The sequence below is a fragment of the Lutra lutra genome, chromosome 9, assembly GCF_902655055.1.
Source record: "Lutra lutra chromosome 9, mLutLut1.2, whole genome shotgun sequence".
Classification (NCBI taxonomy): Eukaryota; Metazoa; Chordata; class Mammalia; order Carnivora; family Mustelidae; genus Lutra; species Lutra lutra.
The window spans coordinates 84,055,282-84,077,395 of NC_062286.1; the positions used below are offsets into that span (position 1 = coordinate 84,055,282).

Sequence of the window (22,114 nt, forward strand, 5' to 3'; positions counted from 1 at the left end):
GGAAAACATTAATGAATTTGACTATACCCAGAAATCCCCAGGGCTGTTTGTCCTATCCTCTCCCTTTAATCCCACCAATGTGGAGAAATAAATCTACCCTTTCTCTTATCTTCCACAGTCTTGGGATACTGCTACACTGGGCGTGAGGCAGAGGGAAAGATAAACGCACAAGGTACAAGTGTATGAAGAGCACAATTTCCTTCCCAAACTCTTCCATGTTGATCAGTGAAGGCAGGACAGACACCATTTGAAAACTGTAAGCTTAGGACTCCGTGCCAAGTATCTTAATTTTAAATGAAAATATTTATATAAATAAATATATATGATATTATATCTATTTCCTCCTGAAAAGAAATTAAAACTGACTTTTAACTTAGAATTTTATTATAGGAATGTGATTCATCAAGAGAAGATATATATTTTTGAGAATGCCGAGAGTAAATTTTTATAACTTAATGAAAAGAAAGTTTAAAGTGGAAATTGACCTTAAAAATACATCCTGATTTTTTTCTGGTACCTTAGAATAATAAATATTATAATATTATAATAGATATTATAATTTTCTGGAATCAAAGGAGAAAATATGGAAGTTTTTATTGAATTTCTTCTTGTTAAGCAGGTAGACCAAATTCAGCTTGCACTGATTAAAAGTCATAAAGAATTTGGTTGACACTGTATGAACTAAAAAAAAAAAAAGGAGCACTTATGTCATCTTATTATCAGTTTAATTTTCATATTTGTTAGATGACAAAAGCAATGAAAAATTTGACTTCATTTTGCTTTTTCTTTATACTTTTTTTTTCAAATAAAATTATTAAGTTCTAGACATTATAGGAGAAAATATGAAACCCTTTAAATATCAAAAGTCCAAATTTCCTGTCCTACAGAAAATCCCCAACCCTTTGTAAATGACTCCCCTGATTCAAGTAATACTTGATCCAACCAAAGTTCCAGTGTGACTATAGAATTTTGATGGGTCTTTGGTATTTGTTGTAACAAATTTGACTTGAACTACCTATAAATGCAAAGTCTAGGCTTATTTCTTTACCTGTAATGCTACGGGCTGACTGTTGGGAACAGGACAGTTAGTGAACAACTAGAAATTGGCTCCAAAGTTCAAAAGTTTAAAAAAATGTGCATTTTGTGTACAAGCTCCCAGAATATCTGGGACGAAATTCCCTTTGGCGTTTACTAAGCTTTGTAGTGGGGGAAGGGAGTGTTTATTTATATAAAGAGCATAGAGAAGTTATTTATTACATGTCTCAGTATGTTTTCCATTTGTTGTACTGTCCAAATCATGTTTATGTTAAAACTGGCATTTTATAAACAAATGTAAGAACTGTAATATTGTTAGTTTGAAGTTCACACTTACTTTCCTCTCCAAAGAGTGATTAAAGAGATTTCTTTGGTGGAAGTAGGTGTTGGCATGGTCTGCCCAAGCCTGAACATTGTATGTTGATTCCCTTTGTTAAGATGAACGAGGAACGCTCAGGACTCAACTGTCGGATGATCTGAGAGAGAGAGAGAGAGAGAGATAGTGTGTGTGTGTGTGTGTGTGTGTGTGTGTGTGTGTGTGTAACTTTCAGAGCAAAATGTGTAGCTTGCTGGTACTTTATATCCAACGTCTTAACCAGGCCCTTTCTTGAATCTGCTTGTAAGGCAGAGAGAACCCCCATCAGGGTAAGTGCTGCCTGGCTATGACCACAGCACTTTGTTCAAGAGAAAAGACACCTTCCTTTAGATTTTTTCCAATGTCATTCACTCTACATGTGGCTGACCCCCTCAAACGTGGTCACCCCCTGCAGATGTGCAGCCGAAGCACCCACATGGTTAGTTTTGAACGTCTTCTTTAATGTTGCAATGGTACATAGTTTTTTGATCCCTTCTGTCTTCTAACTTCCTACAATTTTTTCAAAGAAAATTCTATTTTACTACCTCTAAAAATAGTCAGGAAATACCGGTCAGTTCTCTTACCTGTCTCATCAGAGAAATAGGTGTTTCTTTGTCTAGAGTTAATATATCTGCTGTCAATGGATTATCAAATTTTTTATCTGCATAGCGTATTGATGATTTTGAATGGCTGAGAACCGACTTCAGGGGTTTCATGTTACAGATGTTTCATGGGGATCTGTTATCCTTGTGTTGTGCAGTATGGAAATGCCCTGTCCAGGAGACAGAATGCCAACAAAACACCCTGAATTAAATATGCAAATGTTTTTCTTCTCCCTCTTTTTTAATTTCACTGGGTCCTGTTATGTCATCACTACACGTGGTAAAAAAATTTGCAATTTAAATGAGGGCTCTCTGCATCCAGCATTTGGTAATTATGCTTGCCAAACAGAAATTTTATGTATGTGTACTAACAAAGAATTTCTCTTGGTTTCTGTGAAATGTACAAAAATCTAAGTGTTGAATAAGTATGGAGTGGAAACATTTAATGGAATAAAGATATTTAATCACTATGGATAAAATAATGCATCACGAGAAATAAGGACAGCACCCCAATTTCGATTTTTGCATTTATATATCAAAACCATTTTCCTGTGTGCTAAAATGGAGTCATGATACCTGGAATTTGTGAAAGTAAGAATTTAAGAGTATTACAAATATCAGTTGCTTTAGCTTCAAATATACATCATATCTCAAAACAGGGATAACATTTTTAACTGTGTTAAACTCAAATGATGATTATAACTGGCCCATTAATTTTCTCTATGTAAACAGACCCTTGTAAAGGGTTCAAAAATAATGCATGCCTTGGAACATTCATGCTGCCTTCCCAAGCCAACTCAAGCAAGACAAATTAGGTGGATGCCATCAACTGTCTTACCAAATTTATGGTAAAATTTACAAGAGTACGCAGGGTTCTGTACCAACACATCAATTTTTTAGGTTTTCACTAACATATAGTTTTTGGCACCTACTCAACACCGTTTACTGTATTTACTACCATAATTATGTACCCCTGTCGGGCATCCAGTTCAAGTCCTTACCTTTAGCTGGAGAATGAGTTTGAAAGCGTTACAACTTGACATACTTTCTTGTTTTGTTCATTCCTAGAAGATGGAAGGTGCTCTGAAGGTGACCAGGAGAAAACGCTCGCTCTTCTCCATGTCATGACCGCCTGGCACTGTCAGAAGTTGGCTTATGATGCCAGGGCCTATGTTCCAGCCCAGCCCACAGCACAGACCAGGGCAAGCCCAGGTCATGTACCCATTCATGTGCACTCAGATCCGAGGGCCAGGCCCCATAGTCAGCAGCAAACGCGTTTATTACATTAGGTTCATTCCGGAGAGTTCATGTGGTTTCAGTTTCATTAGGCAAACTCAGGATAGGTTTAGGGGTAAGGTATCTCATGGGGAAAAAAAAAAAAATTCTCAGTCTGGGTAAGCACCTGAGTCCCAGTGATTCAAAATAGAAGAGATTCTTTGATAAGCCTAAAGAAAGGTCATCTCCTATTCAATGTTGTAAACTGCAACTATTCATAGGTATTTTAACTATTTTTCCCTCCACAGTGTATGCTTTGGAAAAAAAAAAAAGCGGATTTTTATTTATCAGGATGTAGTATAGTTTACAACAAGGCTGATCAACATACAATTTTTTTTTTATTCAAACAAGGTCCTTAGTCCCCTCTTATGCTATAGTTTATGCTATGTAATTATGGGTAATAATTAACACCTCCTTCCTTAATGTTTATAATTATCTTTTCCCCTTGAGGAACAGTGCAAGCTGTTTGAGAGTATCCAATTCCAAATTAAAATCAGCATTATCTCTTACAATGTACTGAATCAGGAAAACAGAAATTGTCTATATTGTGTTCGTACACAGCTGTCTGTGAAGTGGTGAGTTTAGGTGATCTGTTTGGGAGAAATGAGAAATCTACCGTAAAATATTGTGTTAAAATAACTTAGTATTTGTGTATCTGATTAAGTAAAAATAAATCCTACTGATGAGATGTCATCTTAAAACAATCTGCTTGCCAAAGATGTGCAATAAATTTAAGATTATGTATACATTTGGTATTAGCATATGGTTTGAAAAGCCAAATGCTTGTTGTTCTTACTATTAGGACGCGTTTTGGCATAACTGGAGGTTAACATTTCCCAGTGCTTTTGGACCCTGACTTTACATATACAGTCAGGATGCAGCAACAGCTCCTAAAAATTACACTCAGAATAAATGATAACACTTTGTTATAATTTTAAAGGGATTGTATTATTAAAGAAAATTATTACCACATAACTGGCAAAGTTCTTTGGGAAAATACAATTTTAGGACAGAAAAACAATTTTTCTCAGTCCATCACCCTTTTCTGAGAAGAGCTACGTTTATACATCATCCTGGCTAGATCTGTGGGAATCTTATTTCAGAGACTTCTGGAAGGCTAAGGTTTCCAGAGGGAATAGGACATGGGAAATCACCATGCTGGCTTTTACTATACATTCCAAATAAAAAGCTATCCCTTCTAGCAGGTGCCCCAAAGCCGGAAATTTCCCCTAAGCGGATTGACTCCCCCAGGGGCTCCCCCACGGCTCCCCCACAGGTGTCTAAACTTCTTATAAAAGTGTCCCACAGAAAACATGTCTCCTAATATTCAGGACATGCAGAGAACAATCTCTCATAATTGCCCACACATGTTCTCTTACAGCTAACGGAGGACGGGGCAGAATGTCTCAACACTCATTACTAGCTAACCTTATCTAAGCTCTGCCACCCAGTGCCTCCCCGGAGGTCACAAGCTGACAGTCCCCAGGCCTTTCAGATTTCGTGCCCTACCTGATGCCCTCAGTGCCTGTGACTTCTCCTTCCCATTCCCCTTGGATGACCGCCCTCGAGGGATCTTTAACATCAAGTGCACGGAGCATTCACCAGCATGAATTCTTCAGTGGCTCCCCCTCAGCTGTGGGAATAAAAGCTCACTCCTGAGCATGGTCCATGAACTCCTTCACGATCTAACTCAGGGACTCTCACCTCTGGGGCACTCTGGAGTCTGGTTCTAGAGGTCTAGGGCAGGCTCTGGGCATCCGGTGACTCTACTATGAAGCCAGAACCACTGATTCTTGCCCCTTCTGTTTGCTGCAGGCATAACTTTTGACCCACACACTTGGGCTTTAGAGCTTTGCCCATGTTTCTGCCCTGGCCAAACATGCCCCACTCCCTTTCTGATTTCTGCTCACCTCTCTGGACATGAGGGCAGAGGTATACTATCCCTCCAAAGTCTTCTAGAACCCAAAACCCTGAGGCTCATTCACAAAACTTAGCAGTTGGGGCTGGTATAATGCTGAAAGGATGCCATATCCTTTATAATCTTCTGAGGCAAGTTCAATGCCCCTAAAATAAGATTCCATATATTATCAAGTTGAACTATGTGAAACTGCAGGTAATTTTGACCTAGAAAAGTAGCAACTTCATGTGGCTCAACCTAAATACTTTGGACATTATTATGGAAATTGCTCAGGGACTCAAAAACAAAACAACACAAACTTTAGTGGAGCAGATTTAATTTCCCTGAGATCATAGTCCATACATTATACAAAAACTGTCTATGGACCAGTGGTTATCAAAGTTTACTGTGCACACAGAGCAGCTGGGGATTTTGTTGAAAACGGTTCCCAGCAGGTCCATGCTGGGGTGTGAGTGCATGTTTAACAAGCTCCAGGGGAATGTGGATGCTGCTGGTTCTGGAACACACTTCGGAATATCCACACATCAGACATTTTAAGAAGAGGTATAGGCATACATCAGAGATACTGTGGCCTGGTTCCCAACCACCGCGATAAAGTTAAATATTGCAATGAAGTGAGTCAAATGTATTTTCTGGCTTCCTAGTGTACATTAAAAATTATGTTTATACTATACTGTAGTCTATTAAATTTACAGTAGCATTATGTCTAAAAAACAATGTGCATACCTTAATTAAAAAGACTTTATTGCTAAAAAATGCCAACCACCATCTGAGCTTTCAGCAACTGTCAATCTTTTTGCTGGTGGAGGGTCTTTTCTCAGGGTTGAGCAGGGTGGTGGTTGGTGAAGGCTAGGGTGGCTGTGGCAATTTTTAAAAATAAGACAACAAGGAAGTTTGCCACATCGGCTGACATTTCCTTTCACTTGAACACTTAAGAGGCCACTGTAGGGTTGTTAACTGGCCTGACCTCAATATTTTTGCATTTCAAGAAATAGAGAGAGGGCCAAGGCGAGGGCAAGAGGTGGGTGACCAGCCAGTTGGTGGGGCTCTTGGAACACATACGCTTATGGATTAAATTCACCCCCTTATAAGGGTGCGGTTCATGGCACCCCAAAACAATTATAACAGTAACATCAAAGATCACTGATCACACATCACCATAGCAAATATAATGAAAAAGTTTGAAATATTGTGAGAATTACCAAAATGTGACACAGACGCAGAGTGAGCAAATGCTGGTGGAAAAATGGTGCCAATAAACTTCTCAACACATGGTTGCCACAAGCCTTCAACTGGTTAAAAAAAAATAATAATGCAGTATCTGCGATGCACAATAAAATGAAATGCAATGGAATGAGGTATGCCTGCATAATATTTATCTAAAAAAACCCCACATGAATATGGACAAGAGCAAAAATGTTTCTCCTCTCTCTATATGAAGATCAACCCTGGTTTTCATTCCCATTTATCTGGTAACTGTAAAGCCTTAATAAATTTATAGGCATTATTTAACCTCAAAAATAAAGTGCTAGGATTTCAAAAATTTAATAATGACTACATTAAAGAATGTCTAAGAAACTTGCCTGTTTCTGAGTGCAAAGAAAAGATCATCTTCAGAGAAATTCGACTTCATTGCATAAAACCTTGATTACTTCTTGTCCTTTGAGTCTAAGCTCTATGCCGATTTGGTGTGCTCCTTAAGGGCCACACCATTTTGTATTATATTTTGCTTTCCTTAAAAGCACTTAGCGCTTCACAATCACAACACTTCTTAACACAATCACAACACTTCATAAAAAGTTAGTATTTTCCTTGTAGCTAGATAGGAGAAAGGACAATCTTCAAACATCCAATTATCTTAAACATTTGGGTTTAACCCATACACAACTTCTAAAACTAGAGAAACTTTTTTTTTTCCTGCTTTACATACATTTACAATTATATGTGTGTTGGTTGAAAACAGGAGTAATTTCCCAGTGGACCAATGAAAAAGAATGAGAGGAATGTGAACTTCGGTAGTTTGCATGAGGAAAAGAGAGGGGGCTCCAATATAATTATTATTAATAGGTGACATCATCCAAGTAGCAAGAATCACACAAATGCTTCCCTGTGTTTTTGTGCTAACCCTCACTCTGAGCCTCCCAGTTGGACCCTGGCACGCTACTTTTGGAATGACCATTAAGCCTAGGCCTAGGAAAAGGCATTTCCCTGTAGATCAGTGTGTAGCTCTTTTGTTCTCAGATATGATATTAAAGTGAGAGAAAAGAAATGACTTTCAACATAAGACACTGTAGTTAAGTCTGTCTCATGCGGCATGGCAACTGACTCTCTTACCTGCATGAGATGTTCCTCTTAAAGGGATTCCTGTACTTGGTCTTCTCCACTGTTACCATCATCCAACCCATGCAGCCCAATGGAGCCCTGGCTTCTGGGAGCAGTTCATGCCTGATATCTAGGGAGAACTAGCCACACTGACAACCTCAGCTCTCAGCAGAGCACAGGGCCTCTGAAGCAATAGACACAGGGGACAGGCTCCATGAATCTGCTTCTTCTATTATGGAGCGTGACTGCCAAGAGCTGGGGAGAAGGTAAGGTTTCGGGATCACATAATCTTAATACTTCAAACTGAGTTAGCTATCAATAAACACAATCAAGTCTCTGGCTTTGACTTGAATCCAAACCTGTATGTCTCTGAATGATCCTTTTTCTACCTCCATGAGGAAGTGCAAGTGTTGCTTATTAAATATAGGTTTCTGGGCCTCCCCTGGGCGCCCAGAACCAGTGTCTGGGGGCTGAGGCAGCTGTGTGATCTTTCCCCAGCTTCCCAGGTAGAACCTTGTTAGGACTTGAGAAAGGTACAGGCTGATTTCAATAAAGTGGCTTATTCAATCTCTAGGCTTCTGATAGCACAAAAAACCCTTGGTTTATGCAGTGTGACACGAAGCCTGTGTCCCAGCAGATCACTTTATTAATGGGTTACCCTGTTTTTACTTAGCGGGGGGCCTATCACCTTCTGTTTTCTCACCACCACCTTCCCGTCCTGAAGCTGGTAGTGTTTCCCCCTGGAAAATCTGAACCCCACCGGCAGGGTTTGAAGAGACTTCTACATAAGGTTTAATACTTTCCCCTTTGACAAGGCTCTGGCTTCTGATCACCCCGCAGGCTGGACCTGGGAGTCTCCCAACGAAGCACACCTGCTGGGAAACCGCCCTTCCTGGCCGCTGTCCGTTCCTCATGGCCTCAGAGTTGTTTTCTTCTATCCAGTTCTACTCTACTCACGTTTTAATTTGTCACTCCCACCACCGGCACCACCATAGCGGGCTCTGTTGAGTGACATTAGGAAAATCGCCACGAGGGCCAGGACAGCCCCCAGGCTAGGGGGCCCGCACGGGCTCACCTCCTGCGCCAGCCCGGAGAGGAGTGGGGCGATGATCCGGCCCACAGCCGTCACGGACTGCCCCACGCCGATGACCGTGCCGCTGGCCTGCGCCCCGCCCGCGGCCAGCTGCAGGTCGGTGATGCAGGTCCTGCCCACGGCGGTGGACACGGCCAGCAGCGAGGAGCAGAGCACCGCCACGGGCACCGAGCGGGCGGAGGCGTGCAGCAGCAGCAGCAGGCAGGTGAGCGCGCTCGAGTGCAGCAGGAGGGCGTGGCCGTCGTGCCGGTACAGTCGCAGCAGGGGCCCCAGCGCCAGGCCGGCCAGAGCGCCCAGCGCGCTGCCATAGCTGATGAGGTAGCCGGCCACCCGCGGCCGCACCCCGAAGCGCTCCTCCAGCGCCAGCACGAAGTTACTGTAGTAGAGCATGACCGCCACTGCCATCAGCAAGCGCACGGCGAAGATGTCCCACATCTCGGAAAATATCAGGCTCTTCATGTCGCGCAGTGTGGATGCGAACTCCAGCCAGGGCGGCCTGGCAGGTCTGGTGCGGACTGTGCTCCGGGGAGGGGTGGCGGTTTCCTGCCCTTGACCATCTCTCCTCCCCCAGGGTGCAGAGTTCCTCCTCGCTGGCTGGCCTTTCTCTGCACTGGAGAGCTTCGCTTCGCACCAGGGAAACAGCCAAACCAGACCTGGTAGGACGGCATGGGATCTGTCGGCTGCACGCCCGGACTCTCAGGGTGCCCCCAATCCCGGGGGAGGAGCACGTATGTGCACGAGATTTCTATTCTGTAGTTTTGTATTAGTTCATTTACTAACCTCTGTCTTTGAATCCAGTTTTTAACCTTGCCCACAGTTACTTCTACTCCATTTTGATGGTAGAATTCCACTCTTCACCTTAGAAAAATTCTATACCTACAAAATGTTCACTTTTTTCGTCGGCTCAAGAGCCCATGATGGTTTCCTGTATCATGGGGTATCAAAATTCTCATGCTGTATATTTAAATTCACTACTTTTCTAACTGTGTGCCTTTCCACCATCTTGCCTCCCCATCCATCCACCCTCCCATCCATTCCCCACCCACACTTCATCACATTCTGAATAGTTATGCTTCCTAAATGCTAAGGCCTGTAATAAACAGTAGGAATATATTAACAAGACAAGGCCTATAACATCCCTGTCCTCAAGGAATTTAAGTCTAAAAGGGGGTTTGGACAAGTAAAACACAGCAATTGGATTACAGGGTGAGTACTGTGTTGGGGGAAGCTCACTCTGTAAGCAGAGGCAGCCGGCCTCGGCTTGTGGGAAGAGGGGCAGCTTGACACCAGTGACCTGTCAGGAAGTACCTGCTTGGTTCTGTCCCCTGTCAGGGCCCACCATGTGCTTTTGCAAGTCACACCTCAAAATCTTTGGGGGTACCATTCTCAGAGACCATGATGTATGACCTTACAGAGCAGCCCAATTCCTACTCAGATAATCCTACTTCCACCCTTATGACTGGTGCATTCCTGCCTCGGTCGTTTTATGTATCCCAAGCCCTCCAAGTAGAAGGACCTACTGCCAACCCATGCCCCCAAATTTCTTGAAACTGAATTCCAGCTTGCCATTCTAGGACATTTTTTCCAAACTCATCCTGTGGAGTTTTCAGTCCTTCCACACTTAAATTCAACTGGACCATGGCCGTTCAGACCGCTTCATGCTGTTTTCAGCAACCACATCTGTGTATGTGGTTTCTCCACAGTCTAGGGGGACTACTCACCAGGGACTAATTTATGACAGAAAACTTAACCACATGAGAATGCAGGCCTGGCCTTTCTACCACTTCTTATCTTTAAAAGGGCCCTTAGACGTTTTACACAATCTTGATAAAAATATGAAAGGGCTATCACCAGTGCACTGAGACAAAAGAGTATAATTAAAATAATAAAAATGATAACGATGACAGCAACTGATGTTTACTGAGCATGCAGTATTCTTGACGCAGTGGGGTGAACGCATACAAGACCTCCAGGGCTCGCCCTAGTAAGACTGGAAGTGTTGTTATCCCATTTTATGGATGAGTAAACTGAGGCAACTCGCTCAAGGCCCACACTAAAAAGTGGCACAGCGGGAATCTGAATCCAAGTTTGTCAAACTCCAGAGTCTAAGTTCTTAACCATGAAATCAGAAATCATGCCACAAAAGACATAAAAGAGGCTCTTCTCAGGCAAAGTGGCCTATCAGAATGAGTATATGAGAAGCTGAAGGGGTAAACGAGGTTTAGTAAAACAGCCGAAGTCACTGAGAGGAAAAAACACAGTACACTGCTCACTGCGCTGGAAGGCAAAGCCCGATGTGAGACACGTCCGTTGGCCTGCCCCTATCGCTCTCCCCTGCTATTCTCTGCATCAGCTCGGCCTGCTGACCTCTAAATTTCTTAAGAATGCACAAGAAATCCCTATTACTATTTTTAGCCATTGCGGTTGAGAACACTTGTGGCTGAACTATCCCTGACTGACTCTGATCCATTCACAGGCTTAGGTGAGGGCATGATATTAAACAGCATCATCGCTGGAGAATCCAAAACAGAACCCCATAATCACGGTCTTCGTTTATACACTGACTTCTGACTTCGAGAGCTATCACATTCATCACATTCCTTCATGGGGGAAGGTACCTGGCCACACCAGCCAGTCATGGGCTTCAGGTATTTTATCTAGATTTGCACTAATCCGTCAGACCTCACCTCCCAGCAGAGGTTACAGGTTAAACTTCTGGCAGGAGATCATAAAGTATTCCTGTGACAAGTGACATTGAACTCCTGAGCTCTGTTTCCTGAATGTGATATCCTAGCTCAACATGGAATCCATCATGCAACCTGGAGCCTTGAATACAAAGACTAAAAAAGATGCAGTAGAGTAGGCTATCATTAAATTTAAGGAAAACTGAGTAACATGAACCAATCCTCTTGTTTCTGAAGTTGTTTATCTAAGGCTCAGGAAGGTACCAGTCTCTAGACAAAGAGGTTTATCCCCTTGGCTTTAGGCGACTGGCCCTGCTTCCAAGGAGTTCATAGTCCATAGAATAAAAGTGTTCTTTTATTCATCAAATGTTATCGAACATTGGCTTTATGCCTGGCCAGTTCTGGGCAGGAGTGACAACGGTGAGAAAATCTCTATCCTGTGGCATTTAGTTTCTAACACAATGTGTGGGGAGGTAGGGAGGAGAGAATATAAGCAAGAAAACAAGTGGATAATATAATTTCAGAAGTGCTGTGAAGAAACCGGAGTTATGTATAATAGAATCATCAGGAAAAGCCTTTCTAAGGAAGCAAATATTTGACACTTGAATGATAAGAAAGACCCAGTAGGGTGGCTCAGTGGGTTAAGCCTCTGCCTTCAGCTCAGGTCATAATCTCAAAGTCTTGGGATCGAGCCTCACATTGGGCTCTCTGCTCAGTGGGAAGCCTGCTTCCCCTTCTCTCTCTGCTTACTTGTGATCTCTCTCTGTCAAATAAATAAATAAAATTTTAAAAAAATTAAAGAAAGAAAGACCAGTAAAGGTATGTGGGAAGAATGTTGTAGGTGGGGGAAAAAGCAAATTGCAGTGCCCTCCTGTGGGAATGAGCCTGAGGTGTGTGAGGCTGATCAGGAAGCTGGTGTGGCTGGAGCACATGGAAGGGTGGGGGGGGCAGGGCTTGCCCATCCACATGCTATGTGAGACACATACATGCTTTAAGCATGATGGGAAGACATGGGCAGGTGGTCTGCAGCAGGGGACGAGTGTCCAACTTTGAAAAATAAGTCCGCCTATTCGAATGTGAAGGGGATTAAGAGTACACATATCAAGATGAGCCCTGAGTGATGTACAGAATTGCTGACCCACTAAACTGTACACCTGAAACTAACATAGCAGTGTAACAACAACAAAAAGTCTGCCTGTTTTAAGAACAACAAAGTGTAAGGAGATAAAAGTAAAGGAGGTAGATGGGTCAGTATGAATGCATAAACCAAACAGCCTTCTTAGGATGAAACGTCAACTTACCAGCATTGAGGATGAAGACAGAGAAACAGATGAAGGCTGTCAGATAAAATCCACCTTCTAGCTCCGTAAGATATCCACCAACCATGGGGCCCAAGATGAAGCCCACACTAGATGCTGCATTGAATTGTCCAATTACTAGTGGCCGTTCTTTCTCTGCAACCAGATCAGAAAGCAGAGCCCTTGAAATGGAGAGGGTATGTTTAAAAATACCTGCAAGGGGATAAGAAAGATGTTCTGTAACATTTTTCAGACCAAAAGAATCTTGGATGTGATCTTGCATCTCATCTCTATCACAGACGGAGTTCTGGTCTCCATTCTCTTTGAACCTCTAATGTTTGTACTTTCATCCCACTGTGACTGGACTCCTGATCTAGCCCCACAGTCCTAGTTGGCTACCTTATTCCTGGTAGTCAAGCCCTGCATCCCCTGCTTTCCCACCATCCACCCTGACATCCCAGTATCTCCAGTTTTCTGTTAGCCAAGTGCAATTCGTGGTGGCTTCTCTGCAGAGATGTATCATTCTTCATTCATTCACTCCTGAGTAAACATTCGTTGCCTACTGTATGTTCAGCATTAACCCTGACCCTGACCCTGAGAATAATGCAAGCATCAGAGAGCAAAAAACCCCCCAAATGTACCTCTCTTCACAGAGCGTGTGTATGTGTGTACATGGGTACAGGTGATAACTGCTAGAGAGGAAGAGAGCAGGGAAGAAGGATAGGGAGTGAGGAAGAATATAAAAACATGACGACATAGTCATCTAAACACTACCAACTGATTTTCTCCTAGCAAGAGGTTTATGAATTGGTTGACTAAACAAACTGAAAGGTGGGACATGACTTAATAAGAGATTAAAGTGTATATAGCAGCTTTATATTCCTCATACTTCTGCTGATGTATCTGACTTGCCTGCACCCATATACCCATATGTTGAATAAACAGACTGAGGGGTTCTGGTAACGTGTGCTGCTCGCCACGCTGATCAATACGTGGCAGCAGCTCAGTCAGTGCTGCTGGCGGGTCGGCCTGCCGTGCTCCTAACTATGATGCAACACAATGGTTTCCAGTGATTTCCTTGAAAGAAGCATCTCTCTGTACATCTCTCAGCTTGCACCCTGATCCTGGGTTCTATATCCAACTGCGTGTAAACATTAGAGCGGATATTTGCCTGATAACCAGCCTCTATGGGAAGCAAACTTACAAATCTATCTTAGAATTAGATAGATTGTCTCTAGATCTATTTGCTTAAATGTGAGAAAGGACCAGGCTGGAAGATGATTCCTAAAAGGCCTAGCACGGATCCTGTAATTATTTCTGAAATGATACTGATGTTGAGTTCACCTTACATACCCAGGGAAGGAGGACTGTGGTGAAGGTGACCCAGACTAGCTTCCTGTTACCTTCTAGAGGCTGGGCTAGGGGATAGAGAGAGGAGGGGAAAACCATGTGTCTACCTCTGGTACTTCAACCTCTGTCAGGCTTACCTTCAGATCCAAGGACCTGAACCTACATGACATTGTACAGCATAACCCTTGCAAGGCTCCCCAGGGCTCCCTCATATTCCTGGGCCAACCGAACACTGTAGAAGTTCCCATAGCAGGAGAGAATTTTATGTGTAGCTCTCCTGTTAGCCAGGAGTAAGATATATGTCAGTGGAACTACCACTACTCAAAGCAGGCTCATTTCATATTAAATAAAAACATTTTAATCTTCTCTATAAATTTCAACCTATTGTATACAGGGTCGATTAATCTGTATTTCTTTAGAATTACAAGCAGCCTTACTGCTGAATGGTGGAGTGTTTATATTTACACACTACAACCCAAACCAAGCATGTACAATAACTTTGACTCTGAATGCACATAGAGCAGTCATCAGTTGGATTTTGTGTGGTGGGGGGGCGAGTTAGGATGACAGCTCATATTTAAAGCCAAGACCTTTGTAAGTATTTTCGGGTTTTTGAGTCAACAGAAAGGCAAAGCATGAATTTTCGAGGGTGAACTCAAAAGACTTGGAGAGTAAGTATGTATGTCACAGAAATGGTGTGAAAATCCCAAATAAGCTGATCATCAACCATATGTTAAAAGGACTTATTTTATGCTCTGTTCCTTTGGGGCATTGGGTGAAAAGGAGCAGCTTAACTGACTAGGGGCAGAGGTCCAGGGCTGCAATCTTGTCCACCAGGGCAGATGAGTCTATCAGTACTCTATTGAGTCAGGGGAGAAAGAAACACTGAAACTCCAGGGTTCTAACAACTGAGAAAGGCAAAGAGAGAACAAAGAGCTTCCATAGGGCCTGCCTACCTGCTACACTAGGATAGCAGTCAACAGCAACAGCTCAAAGAATGGACAAAATAAAAGCCATTTCGAAAATATCAGGAACATTCAAGATCAGTTTGGAAACAGAAACTAACCCATGAGCCATGCCATCGTCATCCTAGTATCTCCCCCAACCAACAGCCAGATTTACAGGAGGCTGCCAGAAAGCTACAGTAGGAGATCTCCATCTGAAGTCAGGAAGCCCAATTTTAAAACTAGAAGTTGGCCAAGGGGAAGAATAATAACCACAGTGCTGGCCAAAGACATTTAACAAATTCTTATTGACTGAATGTAGAGAGAGCGATGGGAAGGAGCCAGGTCTGTGCAGTGGTATAATGATTCATACTGACAGGGAAGGCTCCAGGCCCCGTCGTGGTCGAGCTCTGTAGCTGTGCTCATCTGAGCAGAGCCTGACTGATACCAAGTCCTCCATCAACAGCAGCGTCTGAGGTTCCAGTTATAATCGCTCTTGCCATTATTCTCTCTTGACATAAGCTGTAACCAAGAAGGGACCAACAGGAGAGCCTGGGCGGCTCAGTTGGTTAAGCATCCAACTCTTGGTTTCAGCTCAGGTCACAATCCCAGGATCCTGGAATCCAGGGATTTCATGGGGCTCTGTGGCTCAGTGCACAGTGTGCTGGAAATTATCTCCCTCTCCCTCTGTTCTTCCTGCTGCTCACACAGACTCACTCTCTCTAAAATAAATAAATAAAATCTTAAAAAAAAAAAAAGGAATAAAGAAAGAAAAAGAAGGCACTGACAGGTAAGATTGTCTCTCTTTATATATTTACAGACAATTGGTTTATTTTGAATGAAAACACACCCAAGGGCAGGAACATACCCACAGGGACTCTAGCCAGGGCAAACAGGAACACATTGGTGGATGCTCCAAGAATCAGATAACCCAGGGCGCTGAACAGAATGCACACCAGCAAGGAAGACCGTCTTCCAACCACATCACTCCAGCAGCCCTGAGGAAAGCAAGGAACAGAGAAAGTCCTCTGACCCCCCACCTTTAACCACCACCACCATGGAGATGCCCCAAATGTGACCGAGATGTGATGCCCGGATGGGAGACAACTTACCACCAGTGTGCTGGAAAAGAGCTGCAGAATGCCATAGGAGGAGCCTACAAAAAACATCAGTAACATCAAGAAAATCAGCTGGACCCATCATGAAAATGGATCAATGTGTTAATAATTACATAGATATTAACAGGAAAACATTAGGGGAAAAGAAGACCACTTTTAAAAAGGAGATATCCCCCCTTTTTTTTTCGGGTGGAAGGGTAAAGCAATACAATTTTTATTAAAAGACCTTCAGGGGCGCCTGCATGGCTCAGTTGGTTAAGTGTCTGCCTTCAGCTCAGGTCATGATCTCAGGGTCCTGGGATCGAGCCCCGCATCAGACTCCCTGCTCAGTGGGGAGTTTGCTTCTCCCTCTGCCTGCCGCTCCCCCTGCTTGTGCTCTTTCTCTCCTCCCTCTCAGATAAATTAATCTTTAAAAAAAAAAACAAAAGCAAAAAACAAAAAAACCTCAAAAACTGAAGGAAGTAGGAGAGAGACTACAGCAAGGGCTGCCCGCGGTCTCTGAGAGAGGCTTCTCCTGCTCTGTAAGGATGCATACCCCTGACTGAGAAGACGGAATAGAGAGTACTCAGGGAATAGAAATCCAAATTCTACAAAAATTCTACTAAGTCTAAAAGTTTCTGTATCCTCTTATATGCCTCTAACATTATGGTTTTACAAACTGCTTTAGTTTTATAAAGAGCTGACAAAATTTTACAGAGTGCCTTTACCTCCATTATATCACATAACATGTCCCTTCTGCTCTTCACAAAAACCCTCGGGCCACTGTGGGGGCCAGTATAATTCTACTTTCCAAGGGAAATACAAGTCATGGCATGCAGGACTTACTAAATACTGTGTCCACCACAGTCTCCCAAAATCTGCTTATCCAGCTTGCGAATAGTCAAGGGCTGTTAGTCTTTTAACAATTCCTTGTTAATTAGCATAGTCCTAAGCCCTGCTATGCCCTGTCTCTTTGGTAAATCAGGCACTTTCAGATGGAGGTTCTATGCTGCACAGGCAGAGAAACCCTACAACCCCCTAAGATGCACTGGTAGTGGTCAAGGCTCACCCTGAGTCCCTTTGCTGTGTGAACTGATTTCTGTAGATTACATTTCTCTGGTTCCCGCAGGCAGGAGTCTGTACCTACCCTTTGACACACACAGCCAGCTCCTTGGAGAGGCTCAGGGAAGAACTGTGATGTCACTGGTGGTAAGGGCAAAGGAATGATGCTAACCCTCAACACCTCTCTGAACACAGGTAGTCTAAGTAAAGATGAACTATATTCGCTCCAGGGTAACATTCCTAAGTATTCTAAAAATTCCTTTTAGCCCACTTTGAATTTAGCTTTGGATGATATTCAGCTATCAAGACTGATTTGGTTTTAGGTTCTTAGTCCAGATGACTGAAAATTCGGTGCTCTGAAATGTACAATATTAACTACTTACCTACTATTCCAGCAACTGTTGGACTTGCTCCAAGAGACTTGACATGAAGGCTCAGTAAAGGGACGACCATGCTGACACCAAACAAATCCTAGACAACAAAACACTGATTAACTCAAATTAGAAACTGATGCTTAGGTGTTCTTAAAGTGGTAATCCTAATAACAAACTGATTAAAAACATAAACCAATATCTAATTTTGAGGAAACAGGAAGTTGTAATTCTACAGTATGCTATACCCATCAGATTAAACTTATCAAAGAATCAAAATACAATGTTATAACAGTTGCTACCTATAAAGCCTGACCACCATGACCGAGAATCATTTCGACCTTAGCTTCCTTGTGATTGATCCTTAATACTCAAGAAGGATGTGCTATAGAAGTTATTCAAATAAAAAACAAAAACAAAAAATGTCTGTGTGTAATGAAGTGGGAAAGGAGGCAGGGATAATGCCTATTTCTTTCTTTCTTTCTTTCTTTTTTTTTTAAAGATTTTATTTATTTGACAGACAGAGATCACAAGCAGGCAGAGAGGCAGGCAGAGAGTGGAGGAAGCACGCTCCCTGCTAGGCAGGGAGCCCAATGTGGGGCTCGATCCCAGGACCCTAGGATCATGACCTGAGTCGAAGGCAGAGGCTGTAACCCACTGAACCACCCAGGCGCCCCAATACCTATTTCTTGACAAAGCAGCACTTGCTTCCTAATATGAATTTCCTCCTGGAACTAGGGAAGGCGACTAATCTGTGGCTTATAGCCTTAAAAATAATACCTGAAAAGAAGGTCGCAGCAAAGCAGGAAGGAGAGAGAAGGATGGAGTACTGGGGAAAACCAGTGTTCTGTAGCTAAGTCAATGAAAGTGCAGGCACTGGGGTTACACAGACAGTTCTAAGTTCCGGCTTCATTACTTACTAAGCATGTGTGCTTGGAAAGTTACTTAATGTCACCAAGCATCAGTGCTGTCATCTGCAAAAAATGGGAATAGTAACACCTGTCTGGTAGAAATATGAAGTCCATTAAAAGATGTAATGATTGAGACAGGTCTAACACACAAGAGCAGTTCAAATATATTTTCGCTTTTCTTCAGTCCTGGGGATAAGTACTGATCCTTTTTGCAAGGTATTCTGAGTTAACAGAAGGATTGTTAATTTTTCCTTTAAGTTTTGTTCTCATCCCTACTTCACTTGGATACTTGCAACAACTGGAGTAGAAGAAGGAAACCACATTGCACACACATGGGTTTCTTTATATTCAACTAGAATTCCTTTCCTTATAATCAATCTGGTTTAAATAGAAAGAAATGCATGAAAAATATTTTTTCTTTGGGCCCACAGTTAATCTTTTGCTTGTCCCTTCTCCTGGTGGCTGTTTTAGAAACAGGAACCTCTAAATGTACTTTTCAGTGGCTCTTTTCCATGGTTACATCTTTAGATGGCCATATACTTACTATCTAGTGTTCTCAAGTAGTTCATAAATTTATACTACCTCAACTACAGCTTATTTTGATTTTAAGATTACTTAAATCTTTTGGGCTCTCAGCCTTCTTTCATCAGCCTACTGATGTACGATATCACTTAAAAGACCCCAAATACATCAGCTACCTACTGAATTTTCTGCATCTTTCAGAAAAGGAAACTCAATTGTCCAAAAAGATTTCTTTTCCAAAAAATTCCCAGTATGACTTGTTATTTAACATTCAAGTAAAGGATGGGAGATAAATAATTAAGTAGGCTGCGATTTACGGTAGGTAATAAGAAAACAGACTCGTAAGTAATAACTGATGATCAGTATTATTTTAATGCTTTGTGAGCCTGAAAAGTATTAGCTATTTCCACGGATGCTGGTGTTCTAGAATTGTCTTTCAGGAAGTTGTGCTCTAAAATCGTCTTCCCCTTACCAGAAAAGGCAACTCCTCTCTTGCTGTGAATCTGCAGTTTCTTCAAAACCACCGGCTTTGAATGTATTTTGAATGTGGCAACTGGTCATGTGCTTGTAACTGTTTATAAGGAAATCAGGCAAGAGGGGACACTTAAACCTTTCATGGAACATCTACATCTCTCAACAAAAACTGATGAACATACTAAAAAGTTTCAGGATCTTTTTCAGGGTAGGAACCTAAATATTTCTTGATCAACAAACTGCCTCAGGAACAATGAATGAGACCTCACTACAGCTGATGAAATAAAATATGAATCTCTGTATCTGGAGGAAAGAAGGGATTGAAATCATAGGTCTTAGCACCATCTTACAATGCTAACCAAAAGGGGCCTAGAGGGCCATCTTCATCTTCCTTCTTAAACAAATTAAAACCTGGAAGCCCAGATGAGAACTAAAAACAGAACATTTTGGCAAATGACTTCTTTAATCCTGTTCCCTTCCTCTCTTATTAATCTGAAACCATTTTCCCAAAAGTCTTAGGGGGTCTTTACATCTCTCTATATATAATAAAAGTAATAACTAAGTTATGTATAATATTCCTTAGATGTTACCTAACAAAAAGCCATTAGATCCTACAAGGATATCCAAAGCTGCACATATTTTAATTGCTTACATTTCCCATTTTTAAAAAATCCCTACTCTCTTTTAACTTTTGGGAAATCTTACATTTTACCCTGAACATATTAGAGACCGAATAACTCTCTTGAACAAATTATTACAATTTTACATCAGGCTTGCTAAATTAGACTTGCTGTGTGCACAGTTCATATACAACACAGGAGACGTTCTGAATATTCTAATCTGTACTGGAAGGCCAACTATAATGAATGGCCTGTGGATTCATTTAAAACATTCAAACTATTTTGAATTTTAGGTCATGTTGGTTTCTCTGAAGTCCCAATCTGGACTTTTCAGGTGAGGGTTCAAATTCTTCTCATCTGGCAGAATCAGATAGTAATACTGTCTGAGGGAGGGAGGCAGTAGCTGATGGACAGTCCCCAGCTTCTACCAGAGGGTGGAGGGCAGCCAACTCCCTTCAGAAATGTCAAGGACGACTCACCATCAATAGTTTTGAATTGTGGATGGCTGGAATAGAACATGGAAGAGGCATCTGCATGCACCCTGAGACTGAACTAAGATTAAGGAATGCCAGGCTCTGACCTGAAGCATTAACCCTGGGGGCGAAGCGAAGCAAGGTTAACCGGAGCCCCCCTGAGTGCCTCATGGTGCAGTGTTTACAGTGATTTGGAAAATGCTTTCATCATTGTCTTAACAACTATTAAGTCAACATTAAACCTTTACAGAAGGATGGTTACAGATGGATGGTTTAGTACCCAAACTCTTGTGAGGCTAATATACTGGAGAGTAGTGATCCTAACCTGCATCTGGGCAGAAAATAGTAATTTCTCTTTGCCATGACCTAGTGCCTTTGCAGACTATTCAAGGCCCCCAAAGGTAGTCTTTGCCCAGTGACACTTAACCTGACCAGTTCCTTTTGTCCTCAAGATATAGTCTCAGTCTCAGCAAAGTGGAAATCCTACTGAGTCTTCGTCCCAGTTCTCTCCTAACCTGGACCAGCTCACAACCAGGGCAACTGAACCAGGTCTAGTCTTGGAAGGAGAAGAGTGAGGACTTGGATCTAGGGTTCCTGCAGATAATGGCCCATGAACTACCAACACAGCGTTCTGGTAAGATTTTAAGTTCTTCTTGGCAGGGACTGTGTATTATAGGGACTGGAGCTCTACAGCCCTGGCAACATAAAATGTTTTCAGAAATTCTATGAATAATAAATGGATGGATGTATGGATGACTTCTATCATACACTCATCTTTCTAAGCTTTCCAGTCTGAGTGGGAAATTCATAATTAATTGTCTTTATTAAACCAGGACACACACACACATCATGAAAAAAAAAAAAAACAAAAAAAAAAACAAATCTGCTTACCCCAATAAACAGTTTGTTGAAAGGCAGAAATGGGTATAATTCACTATGGTTTGTATTTTTAAATATTCCAGTCTATCAGGAGCCCTAATGAAAATGTGTCTAATTCTGCCCAAGTGAGGTCATCAACAGTGACTTCGCTGACCGGGCCTGGCAAAAATGCCTGTGTATTCCTACCACATCTACAGCCCTCAAACTTGCTCAGGAGCCCAGCTACCCACTCTGCGTGCTCTGTACCTTTCACAGCACCTAACAACTGGGGTCACCCTTGAGCCCAGCTCAATCACACCAGACGCTGGTGCTGGGGGCGCCTTAAACCGCAGGAGGGGCAGAGGAGCCGCGGGCTGGGCCCCGCAAGGGAGCAATGTGACTTGGCGCAGAGTGAAAAGAGGTTTGGGGGCAAAAAGAGGCTTGAAAGGTAAGGAGGCACCACCAGGCAGATCGCAGTTTCCCAGCCCTCGCTGAGACTTACGACCACTCGGGCTTCAAGAAAAAAGCCACCCCCAATCGGGTTCCAGGTCCAGGACGCAGTCGCCCTTCGCTCCCATTCCCGGCACTCACCAAGAAGCCCACCAGGTAAAGACAGAGCAGGAAGCGGCGGGCTCCGACGGCACCGGGGCCGCGAACCCGCGCCTCAGCCCCGGCCCCCAATTCGTGCCTTGGCATCGGGGTCGCCGAGGCCAGTCCCCCCGCGGTAGCCAAGCCGCGGCGCACCCCCGACTCCATGCGGACGGGTCGGGGGCGCGGACACCCGCAGCCTCTGCCAGGGTGCCCCCGCGCGCTAGCCCCGCCCCAAGCGGAAGCGAGCGGCGTGCGCCTG

The 22,114-nt window shown here is 42.9% G+C and overlaps 1 protein-coding gene across 9 annotated transcripts; it reads right to left on the minus strand.

Moving 5' to 3' along the window:
• Positions 1–910: 910 nt before the first annotated feature.
• On the minus strand, positions 911–22,100 carry MFSD9 (major facilitator superfamily domain containing 9). Of its 9 annotated transcripts, XM_047744727.1 has the most exons (8): positions 21,856–21,983; positions 19,312–19,410; positions 18,327–18,405; positions 17,419–17,506; positions 15,989–16,032; positions 15,745–15,873; positions 12,586–12,795; positions 5,485–9,253 (listed from the first exon to the last, which is right to left on the minus strand). In XM_047744727.1, exons 3-8 carry the CDS (start codon positions 18,331–18,333, stop codon positions 8,457–8,459), a joined length of 1,275 nt encoding a protein of 424 aa, XP_047600683.1. In that variant the 5' UTR covers positions 18,334–18,405; positions 19,312–19,410; positions 21,856–21,983; the 3' UTR covers positions 5,485–8,456. The 9 variants fall into 9 exon arrangements, with proteins under 9 accessions (XP_047600682.1, XP_047600683.1, XP_047600681.1 ...); XM_047744726.1 differs by lacking the exons at positions 18,327–18,405; positions 19,312–19,410 and adding an exon at positions 911–4,900 and having other exon boundaries at positions 8,583–9,253; positions 15,745–15,874; positions 21,856–22,100; XM_047744725.1 differs by lacking the exons at positions 18,327–18,405; positions 19,312–19,410 and having other exon boundaries at positions 5,485–5,771; positions 8,583–9,253; positions 15,745–15,874; positions 21,856–22,100.
• Positions 22,101–22,114: the final 14 nt, after the last annotated feature.

What these genes read in the sequence shown, in the direction of transcription:
- MFSD9 (XM_047744723.1), bottom strand. Translation starts at nt 22,020, where the DNA reads ATGGAGTCGGGGGTGCGCCGCGGCTTGGCTACCGCGGGGGGACTGGCC. An exon ending in TTTACCTGGTGGGCTTCTTG is followed by an intron (nt 17,507 to 21,855) that starts GTGAGTGCCGGG and finishes TTTGTTGTCTAG; the next exon opens with GATTTGTTTGGTGTCAGCAT. An exon ending in CCTGGCTAGAGTCCCTGTGG is followed by an intron (nt 12,796 to 15,744) that starts GTATGTTCCTGC and finishes ATCCCCTTGCAG; the next exon opens with GTATTTTTAAACATACCCTC.